The sequence below is a fragment of the Rattus norvegicus genome, chromosome 1 (genome assembly GCF_021556685.1).
Source record: "Rattus norvegicus strain SHRSP/BbbUtx chromosome 1, alternate assembly SHRSP_T2T, whole genome shotgun sequence".
Lineage (NCBI taxonomy): Eukaryota > Metazoa > Chordata > Mammalia > Rodentia > Muridae > Rattus > Rattus norvegicus.
Genome location: NC_141534.1, coordinates 181,143,323 through 181,158,870, shown reverse-complemented (window position 1 = coordinate 181,158,870; position 15,548 = coordinate 181,143,323). Strand labels below are relative to the sequence as shown.

The following is a 15,548-nucleotide window of genomic DNA, read 5'->3' as shown; positions in this document are numbered from 1 at the left end:
GCGCACACACACACACACACACACACACACACACACACACACACACACACACAATTGTAATTTTCTTTGGTTGAGTGCTGAGATTAAAGGTGCACACCACCATGCCTGGCTCTAGTTCTCTTTATGTGGCAAGTTCTTACTAGCCAGAGTGGGAGTCCAAACAGATTTCATTCACAGTAAGAAAAATCTTTATTCCCAAAATGATTGGTTAGCCAGAGAAATAGCAACCACCTAACGCAAGACTTTTGGCAAGAAAAATTTGACATTCACAAATTTTCCCTTGCAAACAGGGCACTACGATTCATGATGAAAGCATTCTCCTTCTCTTCTTGGCTATCAGTCAGTTTTCTGGTTTTTCAAAAAGGCTCCCAAATCGGATTAAAATTATACCCAAGTGGGATCTGGTTAAAACACAAGACGCTAGCAAAGTCTGCCCCATCTGAAGGAACTTGATTTTCATGGTGTGAGAATAAGTCAACACCAAGATTGCTTGGAGAATGTTGCAGAAGTGGGCAGGGCAGATCCTTTAGCAGAACATTTTTGGGGAGGGTGGAAATTCAAGCCTCTCATTTCTTTGTTTTATACTCCTTTGAAGGAGAAAGCAATTCATTAAAACATCTAAAAATAGTGTTGGAAATAATCCAGACAGCAAGGGTGTGATGCCAGCGGCCCATCTAGGGGGACAGAAACGCCATCTTTAACTGCAAATGAACTGAGTAGCAACTGGAAAAAGACCCAGCCCTCCCACCACTTAATTAACCTAAAAACAAAGACAGACCCAGTGAGGTGGTTGGTTTTTTTTTTTGTTTGTTTTGTTTTTTTTTTTTTTAATTGAACAGGCTCTCTTGTGTTAAGGAAAAATACATATTCAGGGGTTGTACATAGATGTGGCAGGAAATATTCTGATGTGTTTAATGCAGATCCTTAAAGTACTGTATTCATAGCACTGTGTGCATCTTGACCACAAAATGTATTTGGATGAAGCGGTAATAAACAGACTTGCAAAAGGATGTGGTGGTGCTTTTAACAGATGCATGAGTACAAACCTGCCAATGAGCTCATAGCTGAGATAAACATCCTCTTGCTCTGAATATTTGTTGACTCCTGGGTTTAGGGTGCTGCTGATGGCTTGGAAGTCAGTGGGAACCCCTGGCCTTCCTTTGGACTATCCATGAAAATCAGGGGCCTGGTCCAGAAGTCAGGCACAGGCTTGACTGAGTAACCCTTTCTTGTAGGTTTGTGTCTTAGTCATGGGAATAGATTGTCTCTCTCTCCTCTAACTATAAAATATCATGACTTAAAAAAAATTAAGTAGGGAAGATAGTATTTTTGTTGAAGAATTGACTTGGGGGCTTCCTGGCAGACTTATCAAGTAGTTCTCAGAGCTAAAATGCTTTATTCTAAGGAAGTTTGGGCAACCTAAAAGGTCTGGATATGTGTAGGAAGATTTTAAGTTGGCTTTGGAACCAGTGCCCAGCTTACTGTCTACATTGGCTCAAAGAAGGATCTGCTGACAAGGCTGATGTGTCCGTCCAGCATCCTAGGACATTTATGGCACCAACAATCAAAACTCAACGGAAATCACGGCTCACAATGAAATGAAGTAGCCATCATCACCTGCTGACCTTGTGATGCCAGTAAAGCAGTATTGGGAGGTTTGTAACAAATGCCACCTCACCTCAGGGCTTCTCCTTCAGGGCACCGAAGAACCCATGACCCTGGAGACTTACCAAGATGCCTGGAGTTGTGCTAAATAAAAAAGGAGGCGGACAAACAGGTTTCTGTAAGAGTGAGCAGGCCAAAGGTGAGAGAGGAGGATCTGTCCTTTGCAATTAATGGCTGTGTCTCCCGCATGCTGCATCCTGGTTGCTTCTCCTTGTGGATGGCCAAAGTCTCCACCCTGCTTGACCAGGGGGATGCTCCAGAGGGACACGATTCAGTTTAGTACAAGGTGAACCAACACTACTCAACTCAGTGCAGGAAGATGGCGCCTGGGGACAAGATGCCCCGCTTGGCCTGTACTCACCAAGAAGTATTCAGACAAGATGTCCCTCGGCCTCCATAAGACTATTGGGCAAACCACACCGTAAAAATGAAAACTAGTGGACACAATTTAAATCATCTTAAACAAGCAAATACACCACCCAACCATTGGTGACTAGAATCTGGAATGCAGCCCTGGGGAGTTGAACCCCTACTAACAAGGGTGCACGTTGCACGCTCTGATCTCCTTCTTGTCTTTGCAGCTGGTAAACTGGGAGCTTTTGAACCTCTTCTTCACAGTCATGTAGCGTTCTTGGATCCCACCTCCGCACAGTTTGGTGCACTCTGACCAGGCTGTCCACGGGCGCATCCGACAGCCTGAAAGTAAGAGAGCGCCCGGTGAGGCCAGCAGAGTACATCCAGCAGTTCAGTGAGGTGTCTTGCCCTTCACTGCTTCTCTGTGTAATGAGTGTTGAATTCATTAATGCCTGCTGTCCTCATTAGGGACTGTTAGCTCCTGTGTGACAATTTGCAAAAGCTATTAGTGTACTGGATCTTTTTGCCTGTCAAAGGGCAGAGTCTGTTTCCCCACCCCTTTGAACCTTGGCTTGGTTTGGTGGATGGGATGTGAGCAGACACCATGCCTGAGAGCACTGTTGCGTGTGAGCATGTCTGGGTGACCTCACTGGAAAGGCCCTGTGGAAAGAGGCCCCAGGAAAGCGGGTGAGGCTGGGGTGCTGTGCCAGCCCAACTCATTGTGGTTGCACAAATGAGACTGAGTTTAACCTGGCTAAACCTCAGAAGAGTGAACCCAGGCCAGCTTGCCTCTGGGCTTTGGGATCATGCTAATAAAGGTTTGTTTAAAGCACTAACTTGTAAGCAGTGACCAGCCATGGGCACTGAACCACCTCATTAGCCTCCCTGCCTCAGTTTTTAGTCCACCCAATACTAAGAAAAACAATTCTTTTCTTCCTCTGAAACATGGACAAGTTTTCCTCAGAACCTCCTCTGACCCCCATAGATGAAGTCTCCTGTTTGCACGTTTGCACTTGTCATAGCTCTCCATATATCTATCTCTCCTTTAAACACAGATGCTCATGGCTATTATTAGGTACCTGTTTGCCCCAACACAGCGGAGTTTGCTGGAGAAACTGCTGAGCACAAAGCCTTTAACTAGTACGAACTGATGCCTGTCTGCCTGCCTGCCTGCCTGCCTGCCTGCCTGCCTGCCTGCCTGCCAGCCAGACATCTTGGTTTATGAACACTCCCGAAGGAAAGGATCTGTCAACTCAGGCCATCCCTATGCCAAAGAATGAACTGTCTTTTTATTTTTGTTTTATTTTCCTTATACAGAGTGTGTGTGTGTGTGTGTGTGTGTGTGTGTGTGTGTGTCCTTGAATTAGCTCTGTAGACCACCAGGCTGGCCTCTGCCTCCCGAGTGCTGGGGTTAAAGGCATGCACCATGGCCAGATGGACTGTCTTAAAGAAGAGTCAGGTGGCTTTCACTTTTCTATGGCTGCCCTTCTTTGCCCTCAGTGAATGCCAGGACCACTTAATGGTCTGTGCCCAGTGCGTAAGCATTGGATTATCTTAACTCATCATTCCGTGTAAGGATTATTATTTAAATTTCTTTGGTGTGTGTGTGTGTGTGTGTGTGTGTGTGTGTGTGTGTGTGTGTGTGTGTGTGTGTGTGTGTGTGTGGTGTTTTGCCTGTCAAGTTCAGGAGGCATCAAATCCCCTGGGATGCTGTGAGCTACCATGTTGTGAGCGTCTGCTGCTGGGAGCTGTACCTGGTCCTTTCCTGGGTCCTTTGAAGAGCCATCTCTCCAGCCATGGATGCTGATCTTATTTCTTCTAAGTCATGTTTTCCTATCTATTTGTTTATTGTGAGTTGGCATGTATGTCTGTGTGAGGGAGTCAGATACCCTGTAACTGGAGTTACAGACACGTAACTGTTGGAGTGTTAACTGCTTATGTGGCAACCTGGGTCCATATTAATTTGAAGAAATAAAAATCTAAGTACTAAGCTTTGAGGTTAGCATTAAACCAAGAAGCCACAAGGCCAGGGCGGTCTTGTCTCAGCCAACTCTCGATGGAATGATTTGATCTGAAGAGTTAAGAAATTTCCCTAAACAACGAGGCTCCCCTCAACACATCTGTGCCATCATTTCCCTTTTTGCAAATGGGGTTGGTTTGTCATAGCTGACTGTGAGCAAGGTGTTTTGCAAACGGAAAGAAATAACTACAATTTCTAGTGGCTCTTTGCTAGAAAACTGATTTTGACAGCCAATTAACATCTCTAACCTTTTTTGCTACAAGTATTAACCCAATTTCTTATAAATTATGCTTTCTTAGTATTTGGGAATCGAAACTTCAGTCTGAATAGTCCAAGTCCCTTTCTCTTCTCCCTGAGCCCAGAGCCGTCCCACATGTCCTGGAGGCCGGCACAGTCTCCTAGGGAAGAGTACCTGGGAACTGCTCTCCATCTGACTCTTCCCTCAGCTGCTCACTCCTCCTGCTCTCTCGGGCCTCCCTCCAGCGCAGCTTCTGGATCGATGGGCTGCGAAGGCATTTCCGGGCACGGCACTTCTTGCGTTGCACAGTCTCTGGGCAGGGTGCACCTCCAAACTGAGGTTCCATTTGGATTGTCCGGGTTCGAATCATGTGACCTTTCCCACAGGACTTGTTACATTCAGACCACTGGGACCACTCACTGAGTTCGCAGTCAATGGCTGGCAAGATACAGACAGGTGTGAGTATATCTATGTCTGAAACAAAATAGTCCACCTTTGGCCATCTCAGCCAGGCTGCCAAGAGCAATAAACCATTTTCCAGGAGGAACTGGTCTCTAGCAGCAGGGGTGTTATTTAGACCATGTAGTAAGCAGTAGTAGGGGCAAGATTGGTGCTATGTCATGACCCACTCTCTTCCCATTCTGACTCCCGTATGACTGGAGAAAGTGATGGGGAACTTTGAAGGTGTTCTCATAGCACCTTGGCCTGCCTGTGTCTTTCTGGAATAGTCATATCAGCTAGTGGCACTGACCAGCCTGCCTCCATACTCCCAGTCTCAATGACTCTAGGTTTCCTCAGGGAAGCCCTAGTGTGGTCTTCAGAGAATGGCCATCTACTTTGGAGGGAACAAGATAGCAGGTGGTTGCCTACAGGGCCCACACCTAGGACTTTTCTCAAACCTAAGCAGCTTTTCTTAACTCTGCATCCTGCATATGGTGATCTGTGTGAAGCACACTGGAGCCTGAGATAGGAAATTCCACAAGGGATCAAGAGAAGGGGGTGTTTTATGGTAGCAAATTCTTAAAAGCCAGCGCCTCACAATGCAGGGGGAGATAGCATTTTGGTCTGGTTTTTCAGAGTGTGTCCAAGAAGGCAAATAATTCTACACTGTTCCCTGTTTCTGTAAAGCCTGGACCAGTCCTCACTCTTAAGCATTTTCCAGCCTCTTTCCCTGAGGGAGCTTGTCTGCCAAATGGGGATAATGATAGTTTTTGAATTAGGTTACAAGGCTTAAATGAGCTGTTTGTTTCCAGCAGTGCCCTGCAGATGTTCATTTCCTGATCCCCTGTGATGGACTCTATGGATATAAAGATTTATTTGAATTGGTGACTTGTCACCATTTGGTAAAGGCTCTAGAGTCCAGTCATCGAAGTAGCTGTGAGCTAACCATGGTTAGTAGAAGCCCCAGGCTACTGAGTTCATTGGCTGGGGCTTGCACCTGCTCACACTTGGTGCCAGTAGCTCCTTTTAGTCCTTAGAGTAGCTTAGAAAGTTTTGCTGCTATAAGGACCTGGGAACCAAGGAACAAGGAAGCACTATTGGCACGTGACTACACAGATTTCAGAGGGAGATTTGGGCACTGTGTTTGAGAACCTGGCCTTTCCTTTTTTCTTTTGTTTTTCCTCTCTTCTTTCTTACCGGTCTGTTGGTGTCACTGATTTAATGGGCAGCCTCAGCTCAAGGGTGAATAAAGTGATCACGGGGACAGGATGGTTGACTTGGGCTACATATTTAATCAGTCTCTCATTCAGACTTCAGTCACTGTGTGTGTTTTGCTGACGATATCATTGAGACTTTCTGCTAACACAGATCCAAATTCCACTCTCTGAAAGATTAGTTTCACTATAGGATCTAGCAGTATATATCCTTTTGCATGTGTATGTGTAAGCCCAGACATCTCTAAGCTTGGAGATGATTTCTAGTACTTTCCTCCCGTGTTCTCCACTGTATTTACTGAAAAAAGGCTGAACCCAGAGATCACTGATGGTAGCCAGCTTGCCCCAGGCTTTTATGTGGGTTCTGGAGAGCCAAACTCTGTTCCTCACGCTTGCACGCAGAACGATTTATCCACCTAGCCATCTTCTTATCTGGCAGTATTAGCAGAGAGCGGTTAGGGGCTCACTCAACCAAGCGACTTTGGAGGAGGGAACGGTGAACTTCATAACCGGGACTTACGGCACTCTGGCAGCATACACTTCTCCGCCTGCTCCAGATCCTCATTACAGTCCCCCAGCTCTGCCAGAGACTTGAGCATCCGCTGGCGCGTCCGCATGCCCTTCCCACAGGTCACGCTACAGTCGCTCCACTCGGACCAAGGAGACAGCAAGCACGGGATGGTATCTAGGTCAAGAGCCAAGTTTGGCACTGAGAACAGGTACCTTTTGTTGGGTTTGATCTTGGCCCTACAATACCCCCATCAGCACTGGTCACTGTGATAGAATGGAATTGGACCCTGGGTTCAGAGTGAACAGCTTAGAGTAGGAAGTGGCTCTCCGCAGACTGTGCTTGTTACACTTCTGCATCTCCTGTGGCCCAGCCATTGGTCATGACCTGGAGGTCAGTGCAGTAGAGCGCAAGTTCTCAACAGAGATACCACTGATTGAATGGGATCACTAAATTTAATTATAGTCACTGTAGATTTAATAGGGCCTCACTAAAGAACACCTCAGACACAGATTAGCTCAGTGCTGCAGTGTTGCTGGTGTGAACTGAAATCCCTGGAAGGTGTGTGTGCCTGTGTGCATGTCGATATTCCTTAGTGCACAGAGTGGCCAGCGTTGTGCCTTATTACAACTAATATGGCCATTGTAAAGTAGGAGTGTGCTGCGTACAGTGGTGCACGCTTTTAGTCTTAGTACTTGGGTGGCAGAGGCAGGTAGATCTCTGTGAGTTCAAGGCAAGCCTGGTTTACATAGAGAGTTCCAGGCTAGTCAGGGCTTCACAATAAGACCCTGTTATCAACCCCACACACAAAAGACCAGGAATGGATTAGACTTGGCCATGATATCTTTCTTTTCTAAATTTACCGTCCTTTTCTATTGTCTCAAGGAAGTTGCTTCTATGGAACACAGGTGAATTCTATCCAGAAGCCACCAATGTGAGGCTCCCTTCCCAAAGCCCTCCCCATACCCACTCACGGCACTCAGGCATCATGCATTTCTCCGCCTGCGAAGTCTCCGCCTTGCACATGGAGCCGTCCGCGGGGCTCATCTTGACCATGCGGTGCCGCTTCTTCATGCCCATTCCACAGGTGGCGCTGCAGTCATCCCACTCACCCCACTCAGTCACCAGGCAGCTGCTAGGAGCTAGGGAGTCCAGACGTTGGAGTTGTGAGGCTGGTGCTGGGATCCACCTGCTTGCCCCACCCACCTACAGCTTGCCCCACCCACCTACGGGGCACCCCCCACTCACAGCACTCCTCGTTGACCGTGCACTTCTCTGTCTCTTCCGTGGGCAGCATGCACACCGAGCCGTCTTCCGGGAACTGCTTCACGTACCTCTCCCGGGACCTCATACCCATGCCACACGAGACACTGCAGGGTGACCAGGTGATCCACTCCGACATGGTACAGGTGGAGCCATCTGTAACACACCGAACATGCTCAGGAGGGGCAGGAAAGAACCTGGGGTCAGTAGATAGGCCATGTGTTCCGAGCCCTCAAGATATCGTAGAAGGCACCCATTCTGGTTGAACTTTATTGACAATGATGCCATTCTAAAAGGGTGTAAGGGAGACGTGTTGCCAGGAAGCCCTCCCTCCCCAGTCTTCTCCAGCTGGCCTGGATGGTCCCCTTACCTTCATCGCTGCAGCCGGGGCCCATGCAGGGCTGGAAGTCCTGGGTGTCAGGACAGGGGACACTGAGGTCCAGCTGTGCCTTCAGCATGCGTTGCCGCATCCTCTTACCCTTTTCACAAGTGGAAGAGCTGCAGGCCGACCATGGGGACCAGTTGGAGTAGATGCAGGTTTCAGGGGTGTCATCTGGAAAGAGTATTTGACATGTTCTCCCTGGGAGCCTGTGGAGGTTATGTCTGGCTCTCTGCATGGAGTCTCATCTGTGTTCAGGGACGGAAGCAGACGTCCTTTTCCTTTGAAAACGATGCTCTAACATCCTGCTGGTAAATATCTAATGAACAGCGACCGTTCTCTTCCTGTAAGAGCCGTTTGCATATGCACATCTTCTCGTCACTGCCCTGCCCTGGGCAGACATGTTTCCAGGCATGTACACACTTCATAGACAGCTTTAGAAAGCTCACAGCTTTCCTGCAACTTAATTTTTCCCTTGGCTCCACCGACTGGTGTCCATTCACTGAGCACCTGCCCTGTGCTGGCATCCTTAAGAATCTGACTTAATTGAGCCTACTAATCCTCATTTTCTCTGCTGTGAACATTTCTTAGTCAAGGGAAGACAGGTAGGAAAGATAGCTTGTCAGGGTTCCGGACAGTAACAGAAAGTCTAGGGTCTGTGGGGAAACTTAAATTCAAACCAAGGCTCTGCTTCTCTCTCCTGTCTGTAGTGTCTGGACTCCTGTCCTCCATGAGGGGTAAATGAACTGTCAAGGCAGAACAAACATCAAAGCAGCCAGGGATCTGGATGCTATGACAACTACCAAATGTCATCTTCACAGCCATGACAGACAGCTAATGTTAAGTACTCATTCAAATGTCACTCCTTCACCAGGTGTCTGATACTCAGTGCCCAGTGTTGGCCTTGGAGTTTAGTCTTTTTCTTTGGCTAGGGTGCTGGGGATAGAAACCAGGGCTTGGTCCATGCTAAACACGTGCTAATATACGGACACCCCCCCTCCCTTCCCCTCCTCCCAGTCCTGGTTGTTTCAAAGACCATGTCAGAGGCTACTTACTGGTCATGTCACTTTGTGTTGCCACCTACAACAAAGGAGAACAACATACCTTCATCTTTCTCTTCTGGAGCCAGGTCGGCTACAATATCATCCACATTGTCAGGTACAATGTTGCATTGTTCTCCCTGCAAGAGAAATGGAGAAGGTACTTTAAGAAAGGAGGATGGGGGGCTGGGGATTTAGCTCAGTGGTAGAGCGCTTACCTAGGAAGCCCAAGGCCCTGGGTTCGGTCCCCAGCTCCGAAAAAAAGAACCAAAAAAAAAAAAAAAAGAAAGGAGGATGGGCAAGGGAGAGGTAAAATGGGTAAATCTAATCCTTGCTTGGCACAAAACCCTGCAAGGGCAGATTTCTGAGCCAACATTTACACCTTAAATGAAAAGAAATGCAAGAAAAAACAAAAGCAACAACTAAACAGATATCCTGAACATGGCAGACATTAGCAATTGACTGTAGAACTCATGATAAACTTGATCAAATCATTCATTTGATCCTGGCTTCACTCTGAGTTGCTTTTACTAATTTATACCTAAAAGGATAATTTTTATACTTGAACCCTCAGGAGGCCCAGAAATTTCATATCCAGAGGTGCTTCCTGCCAGAGACCCCAATGATTCTAGAAAGGTGTATAGGCATATTATCCCTCCTTATGGTACCTTCCGGGCAATTCTCTCGATGACGACTCTGGCCACTTGTGTGATGGACCCACCTTCCGGGTCATAGAAAGGACTCTGAGGATGGTCCAGACTAGTCAGGGGTCGGATTTTTTCCTGAGGAATTGTGGGCTTGTTTGGTGACTGCAGGAATAAAACAGACAGCATGGGAAACACAATATGAAAACTTCAGAGCAATTAGTCATTGAACAAAAACAGGGCCTTGCATGCATGTCTGCGTGTGTATTTGTTCCAGGGATCAAACATGGAGCGTTGCTCTGGTTGGAATTTGTAAAATGTAACTGTATTTACGGCATTCCACTTGTGCAGATCCTGTGCTTAGAAATCCATAAACCTAGCTTAGAGTCTTCCACATGCACCGAAAGTTTGTGCCCAGCTGGAGGAGCCAAGTTCCAAAGAGGTCATCCAAGCTTAGAAATGGCTGAGCCAGCTTGACCTGAATCCAAGGCGTTTTCTGCTGGACCTGGCAGCAAACTGTTCTCGTGTTGGGTCAGATGTGAGTCACACCGCCTCTGACGACTAAGCAGCTCAGCCACTGCTGTGGGAAGGCGGCCCCAGACTATGACAGGACGAAGTGTGGCAGGCTTGAAAAACTATTTACGAGTGAGGCACTCTAGCACACCTGTGGGGCATGGTGAGTCTGGTGCTGCTCGGGGCTCCATAGTGACAACGTGTCGAAGGCAGAACAGCCAAACAACGGCTGGAAATGTAGCTTAGTGGTGGAGTGCTCCTCCTGGGTTCTACGCAAACCTCCAAACCCACCAACAGCATAGCAAGTAAACAGAAACATTTAAACATCAGGGAATCAGGTTTGCCCTAGAAAATGACAGGGTGCTGAGTGATCTCTCTCTCTCTCTCTCTCTCTCTCTCTCTCTCTCTCTCTCTCTCTCTCATTTCCTTCCTTTTGGGTGTGAATGTAAGTGCACATGGAGTCCAGGCACATGGGTACATGTGTGTGGAGGCCAGAGGTCATCTTCGGTGTCATTCTTCAGGGACTCTCCATCCTGCTTTTTGAAACAGGGTCTCTCCATGGTGTGGGACTTGCAGGGTAGGGTCATGCTGTTGGCAAGCAGGCTCCGGGCTCAGTCTGTATCCCTCTCTGGGCACTGGGTTCACAATCTAATGCTATCATGTCTGATGTTGTACCTAGGTAATGGGGTACTGACTCAGCTCCTCCTGCTTACCTGGCAAGAACTTCACTGACTTCACTCTCTCCCTACCCATCTCCTACTGGTTTTCTGATGGCTCCAGATTTTAAAAAAGTTATTTAAAAATATCTTTTTAAAAGTACTTACTTATTTTACATGTTTAAGGTTTTTGGTTTTTGTGGGGGTTTTTTTGCCCATATGCATGTATGTACAGCACTTGTGTGCCCGGTACCCAGTTAGGAGAGGGCGTTAGATCCTCCAGTTATAACCAGAGTTACAGATGTTTGTTAGTTGCCTACAGGGGCTGGGAGCTGAATTACTCCTCTCCACCACCAAGTGCTCTTAACCACTTAGCTACTTCTTAGGCCTTGTGATAGCTTCAGTACCAGCTATGCAGTTGGTACATAGGACAATGCTGGCCATGCCACTAGATGAGGGACTTCTAGGATATACCTGAGTCACACCCATCTTTGTGGCCAGGACACCGAGAATAGGGCAGACCAGGAAGGGTTGCTAAGGGAGTCTGCCTTCTGCCGTGGGCACACACCTACCTCGTAGGTCACCCCGCTGTCCGTGCCAGCATCCCAGGGAATTAGGTCCTGCACCACTTTCTGGACCCAGCCACACTCCTTGGTGCACAGATCCTCTGCAGATAGGCCCACGTTCCAGTCAGGACTGGGGCCCATCATGGTTAGGAAGGACATCAAGTGGCGTGTCCTGTCCACTGAGAATTCGGCTGAGGGTGCTGCTCTCCTAGAGACCAAATAAAGAGGCGGTCACATTTGGGATAGGCTGCACACACTAGGTGGGGCTGGATGGCTTGGCCATGGCTAGAAATGGGGAGGGACCGGGAGAAGGCGGATTTCCAAGCATCCTTGGTTTATCCTTGTGTTTCTGAGCCTCCCTGGTGGACCAAGATGGAGAGAACAGCATCACTCTCACTCTGTCCATTTAGAAAACATCTACAGCATTTCCTTGGTTGATTTACTTGCCCAGGTGTGGACCGACTCATCACTTCCTTGTACTGTAAAGCCCTGGGAAATCAGGTTTCTGTGTGTGTTGCGTACACAGCTTTATTTCCTGTGTATAGAACAGCATCTAGCACAGAGTACTCAGTACATACATGTGAAGGGAAGAACAAATACCTCTGGTGTGTGTGTATGTGAGCGTGGGTGTCCAGCCACGTGGGATGTGAGATGAACTTTACAATTAGCTGGTCACCAAGGTCCCAAGACATACCTTCATTTCATCCTTACTAAGAACTAAGGTAAGGATTATTGATTCTGACTTCAAGACGGTCATGGAACCTGTCCAAAGTCACAGTGTTAAGGGGCAGAATAGAACAGAGACAATGACCCACGCAAACATGTGTTCGAAGACAAGGTTCTTTCCAACATCAACTCCTAGGTTCTCCTCCTGTCCACTCAACTGAGATCTCCAGAGTGCCATTGCGGTGAGGTCTTCCCATGCATTTTGTCTGTTTCCCTTAAGAGACCAGCTAAGGTGAGACCCTGCCTGGCATCTGGGGATACCCATCTGGTTGCCCTGGTTACCAGTTGAGTTGGCAAGCAAGGCACCTTTGGCTGAATGTTTCAGCTGCTGGAAACCATGTCTCCAGACTCGAGGTACCAGGAATAGCTCTTCAGCCGCCACCTTCTCAGGTTGCAAGGTCTCAGGAGAGACTGCATTGCAAGAGATGGTGGAGGTGGTTCACTGAAGGGACTGAGGAGGACGAGTCACATTCTCTTAGCACATTCTAGGCGACAGACTAAGTCTATCCCATTTTTCCTCCATGGTGACCCTGTGGGAGTAAAATTATGGCCCTGTCTTGTCTCGAGGAAATGAAAGTGCATAGAGACTAACGAGCATGGGTAGCAGGTGCCAAGGTTTAAAGGCAGCTTGGCATGACTAGAGCCTCAGGCTGCTAGCTGTGGGGAATCCTTGGCTACTCACCAACTGGTCTGTTCATGCCATCTGGTAGCCGGTCAGCCGTAGCTGTTTTGAGAGACCCTGTAGAGATCTGCTGCTTCTGCCTACCCTCACCTGACCCAGAAAATGATGACTCCAGACCTGGTGGGACCCACAGAATTAGATCATTGGCTCTTGGCAGACATGAAGCCAACCAATAAACAGAAGGGAAGAAAACGTGGTGAAGGCCCTGACATCATCCCATAGAACTGTGTGGCCTTGCGCAAACTCAGACTTCTTTGTCTGAATATTGTAATCACTTAAAAATTATCCATCTGTCCGTTCATCCATCCACCCCCAACCCTCACCCCACTCCCCCACCTACCTCTCTACCTATTTTTGTGTGTGATGTGTATGCACACATATCTGTGGATGCATGTACCTCTGCCATGTCTTTCTCTATAATTCTCCACCTTATAGTTTGATAGCATCTCTCATTCAACCCGAAGCTCACCATTTTGACTCAAGTCACTGGCTAGTGAGCTCCCAGGATCCACCCGTTCTGCATCCCCAAAATGGGGCTTCCGGGCACACACAGCCATGCCCAGCTTGTACATGGGATCTGGAGAATCTGAGCTCAGGTTCTCTTGCTTGCACAGCGTCTCTCCAGACTCAGAACCCATTGAGATAGGCATCACGTGACTGTATCAGACGGTTATAGTGAGTGATTAAGCCGCTATCCTGCACACTGGGCATAATCCAGTGCCTGACACCTCTGCTATAATTATAATCACCAGTTTAACATCTTTAGATCTTTATTCTGAAATCCTCAAAGCTGGAACGCTCCAAAATCCTAAGCAGCTTGGGTGCTGATGCAATGCCACAGGCAGAAAACTCAGAAAAATCACCAAATATTTGCATGTACAAAATTCTTAGAAAAGGTATAATAGCCAGTGAACGGAACCAGTCTAGATGTCCATCAACAGAGGAACCAGTAACTGCTATATATACACAGAGGTTTAGTCATCTGTAAGGAAAATGAAGCCGTGACATTTGCAGGAAAATGGACCGAACCAGAGCGCAGTATGTTAAACAAAATAAGCCAAAGTCACAAACGCTGCAGTTTTTCTCTCATCCGTGGAATCTTTTAAACATTATATACTGATGTGTGCTCTGGTGGTGTGTGTGTGTGTGTGTGTGTGTGTGTGTGTGTGTGTGTGTGTGTGTGTGTGTGTAGGTCATGGAATTAGAAAAGGGATCATGAGGAAAGAGGAGGGAATTTTAAGTGAAAGGGAAGAGGAAGGAGTTCTCCACGTGGCATGAAAACAGAAGGCCAGGGCTGCGGGGGACCAGCCAGAGGTGGGCAGGGAACACTGGGGCAGTTGATGATGGAGTGGGATGAATTTGAACAAACCGTGACACATTTACATGAAAATCCTGTAATGGAATTTTGTATGCTAATTTTAGAAATTAATGAAACATTGTGCAAAGTTATCTTTAGGAAGACCCCGGTGGGCTGACTGAATACATGTGTGGTGAGTGAACTGATCTTATTGTCTCTAGGTCCCGAAAATCCTGCTCGCCATTTGGGTTTCAAGACTACCCACCTGTGTATGATGAACAAGAATAGCCCCCATAGGCTCATCTATTTGAATGGTCACCAGAGAGTGGAACTGCTTGGGAAGGATTAGAGGTGTGGCCTTGTTGGAGGAGGTGTGGCCTTGTTGGAGGAGGTGTGTAACTGGGGACGAGCTTCGAGGTTTCAAAAGCCTACACCAAGCCCAGTCCTTCTCTCTCTGTCTCCTTTTGGATCAGGGCTCTTAGCTACTACTCTAGCCCCATGCTTACCTGCCACCATGCTCCCCTCCGTGATGATCATGGACTAGCTCCCTTAAACTGTAAGCAAGTCTCCAGTTAAATGCTTCATCTATAAATGTACCCGTCAATGGTGTTTTGCCACGGAGATAGGACAGTAACTAAGATACCCATTGCAGACAGGCCTGTCTTTCTGTAGGATGAGGCCCAATGGAGACTCCTCTTCTCCAGTTCTTTAGGAGTGACTCTGGACTGTGGGTCGGTGGTTGGTTTCAATGACTTCTTTGTGTATATGGTGTGTGAATGTATGCTTCAGCCTCAGCAGTTTGATTGTTTGTTTCAGTAGCGACAGGGTTTCTCTGTGTAGCCTTGGCTGTCCTGGAACTAGCTCTGTAGATCAGGCTGGCCTTAAACTCAGAGATTGGCCTGCCTCTGCCTCCCAAGCCCTGGGATTAAAGGCGTGCACCGCCACCACCCTGCAGCCTGGGAGCTGTGGCGTTGCCCATCCAGCCTCTTTTGGAGTGGCTGCCCTGTCCTTCGGTGCCTGTCTAACATCCTTTAGGAATGTAGCCCCCCCCTTTCCAATGCCACACAGACTACCTCACCCACTGTTCCCCCAGTATGGAAGTGTGTAATTCCAGACACGGTTATTTATCTCCTGAAACCCACAAGTGGCAGGATTCACGGTGACAACCTAAGGAGACAAATCTGGCTGTCTCGAGGAATCTGGAGCATTAGGAGCCACCGGACTCAACCCAGCACAAACTGGTCCCCATGTGTCTGACAGACTTGTGTGATGGTGAATCTTCATGCCGGCTTAACTGGATTGTGAATCACCTAGGAGGCCAGGGTCTGAGTGTTCTCAAAGG

At 47.8% G+C, this 15,548-nt stretch overlaps 1 protein-coding gene across 1 annotated transcript in view; it reads right to left on the bottom strand.

Annotated features, from left to right (window-relative positions):
• Window positions 1-816: 816 nt before the first annotated feature.
• Spon1 (spondin 1) overlaps window positions 817-15,548 on the bottom strand; it is a 294,634-nt gene continuing 279,902 nt past the window's right edge. Inside the window, 9 exon segments of the mRNA NM_172067.2 lie at window positions 817-2,361; window positions 4,452-4,715; window positions 6,453-6,617; window positions 7,415-7,582; window positions 7,689-7,859; window positions 8,074-8,256; window positions 9,187-9,262; window positions 9,791-9,931; window positions 11,508-11,709. Of these exon segments, the coding sequence (NP_742064.2) occupies window positions 2,198-2,361; window positions 4,452-4,715; window positions 6,453-6,617; window positions 7,415-7,582; window positions 7,689-7,859; window positions 8,074-8,256; window positions 9,187-9,262; window positions 9,791-9,931; window positions 11,508-11,709 (1,534 nt within the window). The 3' untranslated portion in view covers window positions 817-2,197.